Source organism: Saccharomyces paradoxus, chromosome I, assembly GCF_002079055.1.
Source record: "Saccharomyces paradoxus chromosome I, complete sequence".
Classification (NCBI taxonomy): Eukaryota; Fungi; Ascomycota; class Saccharomycetes; order Saccharomycetales; family Saccharomycetaceae; genus Saccharomyces; species Saccharomyces paradoxus.
Window position 1 is genome coordinate 116794 of NC_047487.1, and position 16641 is coordinate 133434.

The window sequence follows — 16641 nt, forward strand, 5'->3', positions numbered from 1 at the left end:
ATATATACATACATACACATGTATACTTGAATGAATAAAAGGTATACATAATAACAACACGGCCCTGTTTTTTTAATTCCCTCTCACCCACGGTTAGTCCTCTCCTTTAACAGGAATATCATCTTCCAACTTGACCACAGTTTCTTCATTTGTTTTCTCCTCGTGTTCGACATCAATTTCCGCACCCACATCCAATTCAGGTTTCCCTTCCAGGTATTTTACCCATTTAGGATAACTCATAATATTCTGCTGGATTTCCTTGTATAATTGAGACTGCAAATCCCAATCCAAGGAGTTCCTGAGATCATTCGATGGCAAGAATTTTAACATGTCACCAAGATTCCTCGATTTAGTGATTATTTGCCCGAATCCAACCAGCAACCCATTTATTTCTGTCCAAAGCCCCTTAGGTAGCCAGTTTTGTAATTGAGTTCTTGTCTGATCTGGGGTCTTGCATTTTTGCGGATCTACCCATTTCCAAAGCTTGGTCAATCTATCCACATGAACGTCAACGCAAATACCTTCAATCTTGCCCCATGCCTTTTGTAATGTCAAATAAGCCATCTTGGGCCCCACACCGGGCAGGGCCAACAATTCATTAATCGTAGCTGGAACATCACCTGAATATTGATCTCGAAGGATTTTGCAGGTAGACAAGATATATTTGGCCTTTCTTGTGTGGAACCCAACTGAATGAATCAGTTCGTCTAGTTTGGTCTCATTGATTTGCAAAACTCCCTCCAATGTCATACCTTCTTCGATATGCAGTTCTTCTATGCAATACTGCATTATGTTAAGCATTGCCATTGCGGTTACTTCATCCTTTGTCTGCGATGAGAGCATCACCCCAAGAAGTACTTGTAATCTGTAGTCCCTCGGTGATATTTGGTCTTTCGAGATACCACACTTAGAGGCTACCGTCACGGGAACGGATGAGCCGCCAATTATATCGACAGGCGCTAGAATCTTAGACCTCAGCACTCGCATTCTAGCATATGTTTCTTGAAACTTGTAGGGGACCTTCGTCGAGGTTGGGGTGAGAAAGATCGAGGGGTCCAATGGTGTGGCCCATCTGTTAGGTACATTTCCGTTTCTAACCACAATCCATTCGAAGTATTGCTTATTTGGTAACGACTTGACCCAGTTGATATCTACGGGTTGAGGGATAACCTCTTCTTGCTTGATTTTGGTCCTTTTCTGAGGGAAAAATTCCGATTCTGACCCAGTTTCAGTCTTTAGCAGCGGTCTTTTCCTTAAAATAGCCATGGATGAGTATTTACAAATCTTTTGCATATTTTTTTTTTGGGCTGTAAAAGTATATATATATACATATATAGTGGATTATTAAAGAGGAGGCTATTACTAAGTGAAAAAAAAAAAAAAAAATGCCAAAATCAAACTTCGTATTTGAACCTAAAAAAGGAGACAGAATGTTATAGCACCAATAGAAGCAACAGGAGCACCACTATCAGCACGAGGATGATTAGACAGTTACCATTATCCTTAAACCTAGAATTGTTAAAGCCATGCATGGACCGAGAAGCCCTGTTCAAATTTCTACCATTATTATCAATCAAGTTCTCCAAATCCACCAGCAACGAGTCGTTTTGAGAAACGATTTCATTATTGAGGTCCATGGAAATGTCATGGGTCCTCCCAATAGACTGAGACAGTGTGCCCAAGTGAGAATCCTGCTCTAACAGCTGCTGCTGCTGGTTGATAAACAGTTCTTGATTGGAGACAATGGGTTGCGGCTGTGACTGCGACTGCGATGGTTCATCCTTGTATGGAACATGCGTGGAAGGTAGCGGCGACTCCTCGTCCTGTTCATCGTCATCCTTATACATGACCGTAAGCTCTTCATCGTTCTTGAACCGCACTTTTTTCAAAGAGTCTCTGGACACCTCATCAGCATTGCTTGCCACCGACTCTTGGAATCTGTACAGCTCCTTGTCAATCGCCGTATCAGGAATTCTATCCAGTATGGTATTGTACCGGGAAATCAGCGTGCCATCGGATGCACACTTCTGTAACAACTCCAGTATTGAGCTCAATTGTCGTTTCAAAGCAACGTTATCGTTTGAGGTCGGGGCGAGGTTCAACACCGACACTAGTCTTGTTCTTTCTTCGACCAGATCAGAGAGCTGGTCCAGTTCATAACCCAGCTTCAACACATCCATACCGTGTGTGCTTACGCATCTATTTGTTCTCGTGAGCCCCGTCTCTGGACTTTATCCGTTCGCTATTGTAAAGTCTTAGCCTTTATCTCTAGTTCTTTACCTGCTTTTGCTCTTTCGGGTGATGAAAGTTGCGCTGGGAAATTTTATTCCCATAGAATGATTTTTAGAAATAATAAACTCATAACAGTGCAACGACCAAGTGCAGGGGAAAGTAGCATAGAAGCAAGAGGAGACGCATCGATCGCGGCAGATGAGTCAGCAAACACCACAGGAGAGCGAACAGATCACAGCGAAAGAACAAGACATCGATCAAGAGAGCGTATTGAGCAACATTGACTTCAATACGGATTTGAACCACAATTTGAATTTATCGGAATACTGCATATCCAGTGACGCAGGAACAGAGAAGATGGACAGCGACGAGGAGAAGTCGTTGGCCAATTTACCAGAGTTGAACTATGCGCCCAAGCTATCCAGTTTGGTGAAGCAAGAAACTCCCACCGAGAGTTTGAAAAGGCCACACGAAGATGAGAAAGAGGTGATAGATGAAGCCAAGAAGATCAAAGTGCCGGGGGAGAACGAGGACAAGAGGAAGGAAGAAAGGAATAGCGAAGAAGTGGAAGAAGTAATTGATGGCAAGGAGAAGAGCGCCGATGCCAGGGACGAGCAAGGGGACGAAGGTGATAACGAGGAGGAAAACAACGAGGAGGAGAATGAAAACGAAAACGAGCATACAGCACCGCCTGCATTGGTGATGCCCTCGCCAATAGAGATGGAGGAACAGAGAATGACTGCGTTGAAGGAAATCACCGACATCGAGTACAAGTTTGCGCAACTGCGCCAGAAACTATATGATAACCAATTGGTGCGGTTGCAAACGGAGCTGCAGATGTGTCTGGAAGGGTCACACCCAGAATTGCAGGTGTACTACTCGAAGATTGCCGCAATCCGCGATTATAAGCTACACAGAGCGTATCAGCGACAGAAATACGAGCTTTCATGCATCAACACAGAGACTATGGCTACCAGAACCTTTATCCACCAGGACTTCCACAAGAAGGTCACCGACCTGCGAGCCAGGCTGCTGAACAGAACCACGCAGACTTGGTACGACATCAACAAGGAACGGCGCGACATGGACATCGTCATCCCAGATGTCAATTACCACGTTCCCATCAAACTTGATAACAAGACACTGAGCTGCATCACGGGCTACGCCAGCGCAGCGCAGCTGCGCTACCCTGGCGAGCCCGTGGCAGAGGACCTCGCTTGCGAAAGCATCGAGTACCGCTACAGAGCCAACCCGGTTGATAAACTCGAAGTTATTGTGGACCGAATGAGGCTCAATAACGAGATTAGCGACCTTGAAGGTCTGCGCAAATACTTCCACTCCTTCCCAGGTGCTCCCGAGTTGAACCCGCTTAGAGACTCCGAAATCAACGACGACTTCCACCAGTGGGCCCAGTGACCGCCACCACTGTCCCCATACCACTGCTTTTTTGTTATTCTTAAATATGTTGTAACGCTATGTAATTCCACCCTTCATTACTAATAATTAGCCATTCACGTGATACCAGCCAGCTGTGGCGCCACACTTTTTTTCCATAAAAATCCTCGAGGAAAAGAAAAGAAAAAATATTTCAGTTATTTAAACCAAAAGATGCCTGGGAGATAGAGCTGGTGCCGTGTGAAATCCAGTTTTGAAAGTGCAATTGAGTCCTACACACATAAGCATCCGCACCTTGTATACATATACGCCAAACAAAACAAAAACATATGACTCTACAAGAATCTGATAAATTTGCTACCAAGGCCATCCATGCCGGTGAACATGTCGACGTTCACGGTTCCGTCATTGAACCCATTTCTTTGTCAACCACTTTCAAACAATCTTCTCCAGCTAACCCTATTGGTACTTACGAATACTCCAGATCTCAAAATCCTAACAGAGAGAACTTGGAAAGAGCAGTTGCCGCTTTAGAGAACGCTCAATACGGGTTGGCTTTCTCCTCTGGTTCTGCCACCACCGCCACAATCTTGCAATCGCTTCCTCAGGGCTCCCACGCGGTCTCTATCGGTGATGTGTACGGTGGTACCCACAGATACTTTACCAAAGTCGCCAACGCTCACGGTGTGGAAACTTCATTCACTAACGATCTGTTGAACGATCTACCTCAATTGATAAAGGAGAACACCAAATTGGTTTGGATCGAAACTCCAACCAACCCTACTTTGAAGGTGACCGACATTCAAAAGGTCGCAGACCTTATCAAGAAGCACGCTGCCGGCCAAGACGTCATCTTGGTTGTCGACAACACTTTCTTGTCCCCATATATCTCCAACCCATTGAATTTCGGTGCGGACATCGTTGTCCATTCCGCTACAAAGTACATCAACGGTCATTCAGACGTTGTGCTTGGTGTCCTGGCCACTAATAACAAGCCATTGTACGAGCGTCTGCAGTTCTTGCAAAACGCCATTGGTGCCATCCCATCTCCTTTCGATGCTTGGTTAACTCACAGAGGTTTGAAGACTTTGCATCTACGTGTCAGACAAGCTGCCGTCAGCGCCATCAAGATCGCTGAGTTCTTGGCATCAGACAAGGAAAACGTTGTCGCAGTCAACTACCCAGGTTTGAAAACACACCCTAACTACGACGTGGTGTTGAAGCAACACCGTGACGCCCTTGGTGGTGGTATGATCTCCTTCAGAATCAAGGGTGGTGCTGAAGCCGCTTCCAAGTTTGCCTCTTCTACAAGACTGTTCACATTGGCCGAGTCTCTTGGTGGTATCGAATCTCTACTGGAGGTGCCCGCTGTTATGACCCATGGTGGTATTCCAAAGGAAGCCAGGGAGGCCTCTGGTGTTTTTGACGACTTGATCAGAATCTCCGTCGGTATTGAAGACACTGAAGATCTTTTGGAAGACATCAAGCAAGCTTTGAAGCAAGCCACTAGCTAATCGTCAATGCCGCGTTACTGGCCTCAACCAGACCTTTAAGTACGATAAAACCCCTGTTATAAATATATATAGTCTAAATATCCATTATTACTGTCCATCGTGTCGGATGATTTTTTTTTTTCAAACAGTTATTATAGTAGCAGAAGTAGTTATATACATATATATACGTATATATACATAATGGCATACTCATACGCTTTGAAAGTTGGGCTCGTCGTAGAGAAGTGAAAATGCCTGCTATCTTGAGAACCAGGTCCAAAGAATCCTCTATAGAGCAAAAGCCTGCTTCCAGAACAAGGACGAGATCGAGAAGGGACAAGCGTAGTCGTGAAGACGATGATGATGATGACGACGATGAGGAAAGTGATGGTGCATACGATGAAGTTGGTGACGACTATGACGAGTATGCTTCGAGAGCAAAGCTGGCCACCAATAGGCCGTTTGAAATAGTCGCGGGGCTGCCCGCTAGTGTGGACCTGCCCAACTATAACTCTTCGCTTACTCATCCACAATCAATTAAAAACTCTGGTGTACTTTACGACTCTCTGGTCAGTTCCAGAAGAACCTGGATCCAGGGTGAGATGTTCGAACTGTATTGGCGAAGACCCAAGAAAATCGTTAGCGAAACTACGCCCACGGCGGTGGAGAGTCCAACATCAGGAGCGATTCCCTTGATACGAGATAAGATGCAGAAAATGTGCGATTGTGTAATGAGTGGAGGTCCTCACACGTTCAAAGTTAGACTGTTCATACTGAAAAATGACAAAATCGAACAGAAATGGCAAGAGGAGCAAGACTTGAAGAAAAAGGAAAAGGAACTGAAAAGAAAGAACGATGCAGAGGCCAAGAGACTGAGAATGGAGGAAAGGAAAAAGCAACAACTGCAAAAGAAAATAGCCAAGGAACAAAAACAGCAATTGCAGAAGGAAAATAAAGCTAAACAGAAGTTGGAACAGGAGGCACTGAAATTGAAAAGAAAGGAACAAATGAAAAAGCTAAAGGAACAAAATAAAAATAAACAGGGGTCGCCTTCTTCCTCTATGCATGACCCAAGAATGATAATGAATTTGAATCTGATGGCGCAAGAAGACCCAAAACTAAACACTTTGATGGAAACCGTGGCTAAGGGCCTGGCCAATAATAGTCAATTAGAGGAATTTAAAAAATTTATTGAGATTGCCAAAAAAAGATCCCTGGAAGAGAATCCAGTCAATAAGCGTGCAGTGGTTACAACAGTGCGACCCCCACCTCCTTCCAAAACTAAAGATGTAGCGGACGCAAACCGGTTAAATTCGATAACCTTGGTGAAAAGTTCGAAAGCCACTGTCGCGGAACCTGACCCAAAGAAAGTTGATGGCGATAATGCAGAGAGGCAACAGTCCAAAAAGGAAAGAACAATTACCGAATCGGTACAAATAAATATCAAAGAAGAAGAAGATGTGAAAGCAGAAGGTGCGAAAGCAGAGGATGTAAAAGCAGAAGATCTGAAAGCAGAGGATACACAGAAGAAAGAGGGCAATGAAGTAGTACCGAAAAAGAAAAGAAGAAAAAATGCAATAAAGGAGGATAAAGACATGCAATTAACTGCGTTCCAACAGAAATACGTTCAAGGTGCGGAGATCATTCTGGAGTATTTAGAATTTACCCATTCGAGGTATTACCTACCCAAGAAATCCGTAGTAGAATTTTTGGAGGATACGGGTGAGATTCTGATATCTTGGATTGTCATACACAATTACAAAGAAATTGAGAAGTTCAAAACGAAAAAAATAAAGGCCAAGCTGAAAGTCGACCAAGAGCAAAACAAGGAAGACTCCAAACAAGAATGCGATATGGAGAAGGAACCCAACTTTAACCCTCTTTTTGAAGATGATTGTCCTACCCCACTTTATACCCCCATGACAATGAAATTATCAGGCATCCATAAAAGATTTAACCAAATCATCCGAAATAGCGTGTCTCCATTGGAAGAAGTTGTCAAAGAGATGGAAAAAATTCTGCAAATCGGTACCAGGTTGTCTGGCTATAATCTATGGTACCAGTTGGACGGATATGACGACGAAGCTTTGAGCGAAAGCTTACGGTTCGAATTAAATGAATGGGAACATGCCATGAGAAGCAGGAGACACAAAAGGTAGTGTGTCCGATTATTTTATTCTGCTTTAACGCCATTATGATTATACACGTTGCATTACTTACTTTTTTACTTGTATATTAAAACCTTTACTTTATTTTTCGTATCACTCATCATGTGGAGTATTGGAGTTGTATGCCAAACTTTGCCGGGAAAACAGGTATATTGCCGTTTTCTGCATCAGCTGCTGATATCGATATCGCATTGACATTTTTATCATCATCGGATAAAGTTTCTTGACAGCTTCTAGTGAAAACCAGTTCTGTCCCGGCAGATATTAGAAACCCCCTCCATTTGCCTTCCCATAATAGTTTCAAAGTCTTGTCACGTAATGACGTGCTCAGTTTCCAAACACTGGTAAAAATGGAACTACTTATCTTGTTGTCAAATTTTTCGATGGTAGACCTTTCTTCGTCTATTTTTCTTAGTGATGACGAGAACGCATAAGTCAGGTCGTTTAGCAACTTTTGTTTATGAACAGGAATATCTAGTGGAGAAGGAATATCGTTATCAACTGAATTCAAATTTGGTACATTTTCGTGCAGTAGTTTAATCACTCTGTTATTTGAAATTGTATCCACCAATTCGTGGGAGATTGGTTCTAATTTGTCATTATTACTTCTATTGGTCTCAGGCAAATGATGCTTCTTTTGCCAAAATTCGCACCCAAATGAAAGATTTGATTCAATTGAATAAAGATTAAAATCATATTTCGCGCAGAAAGTGGAATTCGTTCCTGTCTTGGCCGAATATGTGGAGGATATATGACCAAATAATGGATTCCAAGATAACGTCAAAGTTAGCGGACGTCCCGTGTTGGTAGAATGTGTGTAATACCTTAAAGTTGTCGAACAGCCGGGACTTAAACTGACCAATCCTAACCAAAACTCAGCACCAAGCGACAACGAAGAATTATTGTATAATGAAGTGTTAAACTTGGAAGGTGTGGTGAGAAAATTATGTAATATTCTATATCCACATAATAGATCGCTGGTGGAAAATATCCACTCCTGTAAATTGCGATGAGAATCTCTTTGAAAGTAGCATGTTAGAACATTTAAACTCTCTCTGAAACTGCTGATACCCTTGAGCATGAACTGGGTTTGTGAAGTTAGTCGTTTTATTATCATTGCCTCTAAATCAGAGCTAGGATAGTACATTCTACCATAATAAAGTGATTTCTTAACAAATTTTGAGTCATGTGGTAATTTCTTGTTATCCTCGAGTGTACTTTGGTCACTACTCAGCGTCTTCCCACTACTACCACTAAAGTTAAAGTTTGGTTGCAATTGTCTGTATGTTTCAGTCGCATCTTGTAATGGGATATCAGTAGAGTTACGCATGAAATTCTTCAACTGCTGTGCATCGGAATATAAATAACTCAGGGAACCATTTATCCTTGACCTTGTAGAAAAATCTAGAGAATTGAATGTATTGGGGGTAGATTTATTAGAGATTTGCAGGTGTATCGCTGAGGGAATTTGGAAATCTAATAATGTTCTCGATGTGGCCGTTATATCCTCGTAGCTGTTTTGTGTACTCCAATGGGTGCTCTGATAGAACGCCCTTAGTACTTGGTCCATATAGGGTAGCATCGAGACCGGTCTTGTCTACCTGTATCTTTTTTTTTAATGTATATTTGCTTTGTTTCTTCACTCAACAATAAAGTCAATGTAAATTTAAATATTAATTATTCTTTAAAAGGAAAGATGCGAAATTTAGCGAAAATCTATTGATTACAGGCATAAAAGAAGAAGATAGTGGAAAGCTAATAAAGGAGGTCATGGAGCCAGAGAGCATAGGCGATGTGGAGAACCATACTCAGGATGATAGTGGCAGTATTATATCCGGGCCTCGCAAGCGTTCTACAAGCAAGACATCTAGTGCGAAGAATATACGGAATTCCAGTAATATCTCCCCAGCATCGATGATTTTCAGAAACTTGCTGATACTTGAGGATGATTTGAGACGCCAAGCTCACGAACAAAAGATACTGAAGTGGCAATTCACTTTATTCTTAGCGTCTATGGCCGGTGTAGGTGCGTTTACTTTTTACGAGCTATACTTTACTACAGATTATGTCAAGGGCTTCCATAGAGTTATTTTGCAATTCACTCTTTCTTTTATTTCCATTACCGTAGTTCTTTTCCATATCAGTGGGCAATATAGAAGAACCATTGTCATTCCAAGAAGGTTTTTCACCTCCACTAATAAGGGAATTAGGCAGTTTAATGTGAAGCTGGTTAAAGTACAGTCTACGTGGGACGAGAAATACACAGATTCAGTAAGATTTGTGAGTCGATCAATTGCTTATTGTAATATTTATTGCTTGAAAAAATTCCTGTGGCTTAAAGACGATAATACCATTGTGAAATTTTGGAAAAGTGTCACAATACAATCCCAACCGAGAATCGGGGCTGTTGATGTGAAATTGGTGCTCAATCCCAGAGCATTTAGTGCGGAAATTAGAGAAGGATGGGAGATTTATAGAGACGAGTTTTGGGCCAGGGAAGGTGCAAGAAGACGCAAACAAGCGCATGAACTCCGACCTAAATCAGAATGAAAGAGTCGGGGGGTTCCTTCCTCCCGATAAGAGGTCATATTTACCTATGTAAAATTGTAACCATCTATGTTCACATATAAACCATATTTTATACATTATTGGAAGTGAAGCTTCTGTGTCGTGAAAATTTACAAATTCGCCATTCCATATTTAAGTTTTCCAACAAGTGTTAGAAACCCAGGGGTTGTTGAAATTGGTTAAACAAGACATCTTATTACATATTGCGGCATAAAGCTGGAAATATAAGAAGAACAAACTTGACATAATAGGTGTATAACAATGACTTTAGCTTTTAATATGCAACGGTTGGCGTTTCGTAATTTGAATGTTGGGAAGTACATGTTCAAGAACGTCCCCTTGTGGAGGCCTAAGGTTAGCATCAAGCTGGGAAAGCCCTTAACTCGCTCTGTAGGGCTAGCTAGTGCTGGTGTAGCTGCTGGTGGGTTGTTCCTGATGAATTGCCAACCTTCCAAGTTGATATTGAACGATTCTTTAGGTGTCGCTGCCAAGCAATATGACGCCCGGGGGCCATTGGAACCAAAGGTCGGCAGCAGTGCGGCTACTACAGAGGAAAGGAGGAACAAGATAAGTAGTCACAAGCAGATGTTTTTAGGATCATTATTCGGTGTTGTTTTAGGGGTTACAGTGGCTAAGATATCCATTTTGTTTATGTATGTTGGTATTACAAGTATGCTACTTTGTGAATGGTTGCGATACAAAGGATGGATTCGTATTAATCTGAAAAACATCAAGTCTGTTATTGTTTTGAAAGATGTAGACCTGAAGAAACTGCTTATTGATGGGTTATTAGGTACCGAATACATGGGCTTTAAAGTATTCTTTACATTGAGCTTCATATTAGCAAGTTTAAATGCCAATAAATGAGCAAGGTAAATGATCAGATATGAACAAGGGTTATACTTTTCCGTTTCATATTTTTTTATTTTTGGTATTTCATTTATCCTATACAGTAAATATACATACGGTTGAGGAAGAGAAAAACAACCACTTCAAATAGAAACCTGATCGTGCTTTATTTTACGGGCATATATTCTTCGTAGATTGAAAAGTTCTTAAACGTAATTTTTTTGACGACCAGTGAAGAGGAATTGAATAAGTAGGACTTGGGCGATACTTATAACGGCGATGATGATCATGATTAGTATAGATAACCAAGTCAACCTTGATTCGGTCGAATTGACGGTTGACATATTTCTCCATTCTCTGGCTCTCAAATAGTTCAAAGTCTTTGTGATTTTGTTTAAATTTCTATCGATTTCCTCCACGGCGTTATTGGCGATAATATCATCACTATTAACATCAGCTTCAGGTTCGTCAGTCAAAGTTTTTTCCTTTTCTAATGTAATTTCTACCTTTTTCAAGGCCGTACCGTAGTTATTGGAAAAGCAGAAAGTATACTTCCCCACTCCAAATGATTTCAACAAAAAGTCGGAATATTTCTTTTGTTTTTCACTAGTAATCACAGCTCCATCAGGGGCAGTAATATCAAAATCAATCTCAAAATTACCACCAGTTAGAACCTGATAACCCACAGCCAGAGAATCATCCTCAGTAGCCATATCGTAGTACAGACATTCTTTGCTGAATGCTGGTAAACTGATAGCAACTGGTGCGTAACTAGAAGATGCAGACACTGAATTGACCAACGCCAAAATTAGAACAATGAAGAAAGAGGGTAGAGCAATTGTAGATTTGATCATGGTTTCGCTTTTCAATGAATGTACTCCACTGGTGGTCTTATCCTAGTTTAGTCACTTAATGCAGAATTAGCAGTGTCGATCCCTAAGGTTAATGAATCAAAATCACTGGAGATTCTATTAGTTTTTCATTTTAGCTTGTGCAAGTTTTGGCAAAATGTACTTTTTCGTGTTTCGGGACACGTCGCTGAAAAGAATAGAAATATAACCAAACGACATTATTATAAAGTGCAGTGAACACTAGCGCCAAGAGACTTAAGGTTTGCTTTGCAAAAGTCTTTATGAATGAGAAGTGGGTGAATAATTAGATAATTGTTGGGATTCCATTGTTACTAAAGGCTATAATATTAGGTATATAGAATATACTAGAAGTTCTCCTCGAGGATATAGGAATCCACAAGAGGGAATCGATAACTCTACACAACAATATTGTTATTCCTCTTTCGCTTTATACGTTGTCGTTCGTTATCCTATTATATTATCAATTCTTGCATTTCAGCTTCCATTAGATTGAGAAACAGTCATCCAATCTAATAGAAGCTGAAATGCAAGGATTGATAATGTAATAGGAAAATGAATGACAACGTATAAAAGGAAAGAAGATGAAGTAAAAACACTATGTAGAACTATCGATTCCCTTTTGTGGATTCCTATATCCTCGAGGAGAACTTCTAGTATATTCTATATACCTAATATTATAGCCTTTAGTAACAATGGAATCCCAACAATTATCTAATTATTCACCCAATTCTCAATAGAAAAGTCAAAAGTAAGTTCAACGTATGAACTTTTACTATTGGTAATAAAAGGTAATAAAACATGCCTTAATCTCAAAATATCACATCAATTAATACGGGCGTGTGGTCTAGTGGTATGATTCTCGCTTTGGGCGACTTCCTGATTAAACAGGAAGAGAAAGCATGCGAGAGGCCCTGGGTTCAATTCCCAGCTCGCCCCGTTAAATTTTTTTCCATTTAGAAGAATTAACCAGTGCTTTCGTCATCAATAGTAACGATAGTAAAAGTAAATAAGTGCTTCTTCTCTTTTTTTAAATTGAAAAATTTCCTTTCTCTATAGCGTATAGAATATATGTTACATGTATATATATATATAAAATAAAAACGTTCGGAAAATTCCTCATTATACCCAGATCATTAAAAGACATTTCGTTATTATTCAATTGCCAAGCCAAGTTGTTTAATCAACTTCTTCAACGGTTGGACCTTCAGCTTCTGGAGCTGGAGGAGCACCACCTGGGAAACCACCTGGGGCAGCTCCTGCGGCACCGTCTGGAGCACCACCAGCTTGGTACAACTTAGACATGATTGGATTGGCAATGTCTTGCAATTCCTTCAACCTGTCATCGAATTCTTCCTTGGTAGCAGTGGTGTTGCTGTCTAACCAAGAAATAGTCTCTTCAGCCTTCTTAGTGACAGCGTCCTTGTCAGCTTGTTCCAATTTGTCACCAGCTTCAGAAATGGTGTTCTTCAAAGAGTAAGCAATGGATTCCAATTGGTTCTTGGAAGCAATTCTTTGAGATTCCTTTTCATCTTCTTCCTTGAATTTTTCAGCTTCAGCAACCATCTTTTCGATATCTTCCTTGGATAATCTACCCTTGTCGTTGGTAATAGTAATCTTGTTGGACTTACCAGTACCCTTTTCAACAGCAGAAACGTTCAAGATACCATTAGAGTCGACATCGAAAGTGACCTCAATTTGTGGGACACCTCTTGGAGCTGGTGGAATACCACTCAATTCGAATTTACCCAACAAGTTGTTGTCCTTAGTCTTGGCTCTCTCACCTTCAAAGACTTGAATCAAAACACCTGGCTGGTTGTCAGCATAAGTAGAGAAGATCTCGGACTTCTTTGTTGGAATGGTAGAGTTTCTTGGAATCAACTTGGTCATGACACCACCAGCAGTTTCAATACCCAAGGATAATGGAGCGACATCCAACAACAATAAATCTTGAGTCTTGGAAGATTCGTCACCAGTCAAAATAGCAGCTTGAACAGCAGCACCGTAAGCAACAGCTTCATCTGGGTTGATAGATCTGTTTGGCTCCTTACCGTTGAAGTAGTCAGTGACCAATTTTTGGACCTTTGGAATTCTAGTAGAACCACCGACCAAAACAATTTCGTCGACTTGAGACTTGTCCAATTTAGCATCTCTCAAGACCTTTTCAACTGGGTCCAAAGTAGATCTGAATAAGTCAGCACACAATTCTTCGAATCTGGCTCTAGTGATGGAAGTGTAGAAATCGATACCTTCAAACAAAGAGTCGATTTCAACGGAGGTTTGAGCAGAAGAAGATAAAGTTCTCTTGGCTCTTTCACAAGCAGTTCTTAGTCTTCTCAAAGCTCTTTGGTTGGAAGACAAGTCCTTCTTGTTCTTTCTCTTGAATTCTTGGATGAAGTGGTTGACCAATCTGTTGTCAAAATCTTCACCACCCAAATGGGTGTCACCAGCGGTAGCCTTAACTTCAAAGATACCGTCTTCAATGGACAACAAAGAGACATCGAAAGTACCACCACCCAAGTCGAAAATCAAGACGTGTTCTTCTTTACCCTTCTTGTCCAAACCGTAGGCAATGGCAGCAGCAGTAGGTTCGTTGATGATACGCAAGACATTCAAACCAGCAATGGTACCAGCATCCTTGGTAGCTTGTCTTTGAGAATCGTTGAAGTAAGCTGGGACAGTGACGACAGCGTCATTGACCTTGGCACCCAAGAAAGATTCAGCGGTTTCCTTCATCTTACCTAAGACCATGGAGGAAATTTGTTCTGGGGTGAAGTTCTTGGTTTCACCCTTAAATTCAACTTGAATTTGTGGCTTACCGTCAACATCGATCAGCTTGAATGGGAAATGCTTCATATCACCCTGCACTTCTGGGTCGTTAAAGTTTCTACCGATCAAACGCTTAGCGTCGAAAACAGTATTCGAAGGATTCATAGCAGCTTGATTCTTAGCAGCATCACCAATTAGTCTTTCAGTGTCAGTGAACGCGACAAAAGATGGTGTAGTTCTGTTACCTTGATCGTTGGCAATAATGTCAACACGATCATTGGCAAAGTGAGCAACACATGAGTATGTTGTACCTAAATCAATACCGACAGCTTTTGACATATTATATTATTAATTATTTGAATTCTTGTTTCTTGTAATGCTTGATTACTTTTCTCTTGATGTACTTATTTTACAAATGAGGAAAAATAAAACAATTAAGATAAGAGTTGAGAAACGAACTACAACTCAATCCCTTCTCGAAGACACATCAATCTACCCCTTATATAACCTTGAGGTCCTCGAAACGATCAGCCAATCTAAATGGGCCCCCCTTCTTTTTGGGTTCTTTCTCTCCCTTTTGCCGCCGATGGAACGTTCTGGAAAAAGAAGAATAAATTAATGCTTCCTCGACTAAAATCTGGAGAAAAAACGCAGATGACATCTTCAAAATGTTCCAGAGGTTTCTTTCTAGAAAGTTCTGGAAAGCTTTACAAGACTCCGCAAGAAATGAAAAAAAATACACCGTCGGTAATGATGAAAATATCATCCACACACCACGCACACGTGTTTCATTTCTTTTTCTGGGTTTTTCTTTCCACCATTTTTCAACTAAGGAAATTTTTTTTCTTAGGGCTCAGAACCTGCAGGTGAAGAAACGCGGTAGAAATCAAAGCACAACGCAATAATTTGTCGACAACCGAGCCTTTGAAGAAAAAAATTTTCACATTGTCGTCTCTAAATAAATAGTTTAAGGTTATCTATCCACTATATTTAGTCGCTTCTTTTTTTTTTTCTTCTGCTCTTCATCTTTTACCTCATGCTTCCTACCTTTTAGCACTGAAGAGTCCAACCGAATATATATACACATAATGGCATCCAACGATTTCTCCAAGATTGAAACTTTGAAACAATTAAACGCTTCTTTGGCTGACAAGTCATACATTGAAGGGTATGTTCCGATTTAGTTTAGTTTATAGATTATTGTTTTTTCTCTTTCTTCTTTCCTATGATGCCATGTAAAGGGAAGATAACTAATAATGATTGCTTTTTTTTCGCTTATGTGAATGATGAATTTAATTCTTTGGTCCGTGTTTATGATGGGAAGTAAGACCCCCGATATGAGTGACAAAAGAGATGTGGTTGACTATCACAGTATCTGACGATAGCACAGAGCAGAGTATCGTTATTAGTTATCTGTTATTTTTTTTCCCTTTTCGTTTAGAAAAAGAAAGGCAGAGTCTAAAGATTATATTTCAGGGAAAAAAGTGTTCATTACTAACAAGCAAAATGTTTTGTTTCTCCTTTTAAAATAGTACTGCTGTTTCTCAAGCTGACGTCACTGTCTTCAAGGCTTTCCAATCTGCTTACCCAGAATTCTCCAGATGGTTCAACCACATCGCTTCCAAGGCCGATGAATTCGACTCTTTCCCAGCTGCCTCTGCTGCCGCTGCTGAAGAAGAAGATGACGATGACGTCGATTTATTCGGTTCCGACGATGAAGAAGCTGATGCTGAAGCTGAAAAGTTGAAGGCTGAAAGAATCGCTGCATACAACGCTAAGAAGGCTGCTAAGCCAGCTAAGCCAGCTGCTAAGTCCATTGTCACTCTAGATGTCAAGCCATGGGATGACGAAACCGATTTGGAAGAAATGGTTGCTAACGTCAAGGCCATCGAAATGGATGGTTTGACTTGGGGTGCTCACCAATTTATCCCAATTGGTTTCGGTATCAAGAAGTTGCAAATTAACTGTGTCGTCGAAGATGCCAAGGTTTCTTTGGAGGACTTGCAACAAAATATCGAAGACGACGAAGACCACGTCCAATCTACCGATATTGCTGCTATGCAAAAATTATAAAAAGCTTTTTTTATAAACTTTTTATAATAAACATCAAAGCAAAAACAACATTGTAAAGATTAACAAATAAATGAAAAAACAACGAAATAACTTAGGTTTTAGGCTAAAAAAACAGAAGGAATTTTGAACGATAAACTTTTCGACTGCACGCGAAACATTATTACTAATTTGTGTAACCACTATATAAGGAATCGTGTTTATTAATTGAATTTATTCCGGGAATAT

At 40.7% G+C, this 16641-nt stretch overlaps 11 protein-coding genes and 1 non-coding gene across 12 annotated transcripts; 7 read left to right on the forward strand and 5 right to left on the reverse strand.

Annotated features, from left to right (window-relative positions):
- Nucleotides 1–93: 93 nt before the first annotated feature.
- Nucleotides 94–1293, reverse strand: NTG1 (bifunctional N-glycosylase/AP lyase NTG1; the record flags this gene model as incomplete). The annotated part of the gene is made up of 1 exon (XM_033908567.1): nucleotides 94–1293. One exon carries the CDS (start codon nucleotides 1291–1293, stop codon nucleotides 94–96), a length of 1200 nt encoding a protein of 399 aa, XP_033764458.1.
- Nucleotides 1294–1433: 140 nt separating this feature from the next.
- SYN8 (syntaxin) lies at nucleotides 1434–2180 on the reverse strand (the record flags this gene model as incomplete). Its single annotated transcript, XM_033908568.1, has 1 exon — nucleotides 1434–2180. One exon carries the CDS (start codon nucleotides 2178–2180, stop codon nucleotides 1434–1436), a length of 747 nt encoding a protein of 248 aa, XP_033764459.1.
- Nucleotides 2181–2430: 250 nt separating this feature from the next.
- Nucleotides 2431–3648, forward strand: DEP1 (Rpd3L histone deacetylase complex subunit DEP1; the record flags this gene model as incomplete). The annotated part of the gene is made up of 1 exon (XM_033908569.1): nucleotides 2431–3648. The coding sequence occupies one exon, from the start codon at nucleotides 2431–2433 to the stop codon at nucleotides 3646–3648; it is 1218 nt and encodes a 405-aa protein (XP_033764460.1).
- A 308-nt stretch (nucleotides 3649–3956) lies between these two features.
- CYS3 (cystathionine gamma-lyase CYS3) lies at nucleotides 3957–5141 on the forward strand (the record flags this gene model as incomplete). The annotated part of the gene is made up of 1 exon (XM_033908570.1): nucleotides 3957–5141. One exon carries the CDS (start codon nucleotides 3957–3959, stop codon nucleotides 5139–5141), a length of 1185 nt encoding a protein of 394 aa, XP_033764461.1.
- A 230-nt stretch (nucleotides 5142–5371) lies between these two features.
- On the forward strand, nucleotides 5372–7279 carry SWC3 (Swc3p; the record flags this gene model as incomplete). Its single annotated transcript, XM_033908571.1, has 1 exon — nucleotides 5372–7279. The coding sequence occupies one exon, from the start codon at nucleotides 5372–5374 to the stop codon at nucleotides 7277–7279; it is 1908 nt and encodes a 635-aa protein (XP_033764462.1).
- A 109-nt stretch (nucleotides 7280–7388) lies between these two features.
- MDM10 (Mdm10p) lies at nucleotides 7389–8858 on the reverse strand (the record flags this gene model as incomplete). The annotated part of the gene is made up of 1 exon (XM_033908572.1): nucleotides 7389–8858. One exon carries the CDS (start codon nucleotides 8856–8858, stop codon nucleotides 7389–7391), a length of 1470 nt encoding a protein of 489 aa, XP_033764463.1.
- A 200-nt stretch (nucleotides 8859–9058) lies between these two features.
- On the forward strand, nucleotides 9059–9838 carry SPO7 (Nem1-Spo7 phosphatase regulatory subunit SPO7; the record flags this gene model as incomplete). Its single annotated transcript, XM_033908573.1, has 1 exon — nucleotides 9059–9838. The coding sequence occupies one exon, from the start codon at nucleotides 9059–9061 to the stop codon at nucleotides 9836–9838; it is 780 nt and encodes a 259-aa protein (XP_033764464.1).
- Nucleotides 9839–10117: 279 nt separating this feature from the next.
- Nucleotides 10118–10723, forward strand: FUN14 (Fun14p; the record flags this gene model as incomplete). The annotated part of the gene is made up of 1 exon (XM_033908574.1): nucleotides 10118–10723. The coding sequence occupies one exon, from the start codon at nucleotides 10118–10120 to the stop codon at nucleotides 10721–10723; it is 606 nt and encodes a 201-aa protein (XP_033764465.1).
- A 188-nt stretch (nucleotides 10724–10911) lies between these two features.
- On the reverse strand, nucleotides 10912–11559 carry ERP2 (Erp2p; the record flags this gene model as incomplete). The annotated part of the gene is made up of 1 exon (XM_033908575.1): nucleotides 10912–11559. One exon carries the CDS (start codon nucleotides 11557–11559, stop codon nucleotides 10912–10914), a length of 648 nt encoding a protein of 215 aa, XP_033764466.1.
- An 851-nt stretch (nucleotides 11560–12410) lies between these two features.
- SPAR_Atrna1P lies at nucleotides 12411–12513 on the forward strand. Its single transcript has one exon. It is a non-coding gene; the product is annotated as a tRNA-Pro (tRNA).
- A 240-nt stretch (nucleotides 12514–12753) lies between these two features.
- On the reverse strand, nucleotides 12754–14682 carry SSA1 (Hsp70 family ATPase SSA1; the record flags this gene model as incomplete). Its single annotated transcript, XM_033908576.1, has 1 exon — nucleotides 12754–14682. One exon carries the CDS (start codon nucleotides 14680–14682, stop codon nucleotides 12754–12756), a length of 1929 nt encoding a protein of 642 aa, XP_033764467.1.
- A 749-nt stretch (nucleotides 14683–15431) lies between these two features.
- EFB1 (translation elongation factor 1 subunit beta) lies at nucleotides 15432–16416 on the forward strand (the record flags this gene model as incomplete). Its single annotated transcript, XM_033908577.1, has 2 exons — nucleotides 15432–15511; nucleotides 15876–16416. 2 exons carry the CDS (start codon nucleotides 15432–15434, stop codon nucleotides 16414–16416), a joined length of 621 nt encoding a protein of 206 aa, XP_033764468.1.
- Nucleotides 16417–16641: the final 225 nt, after the last annotated feature.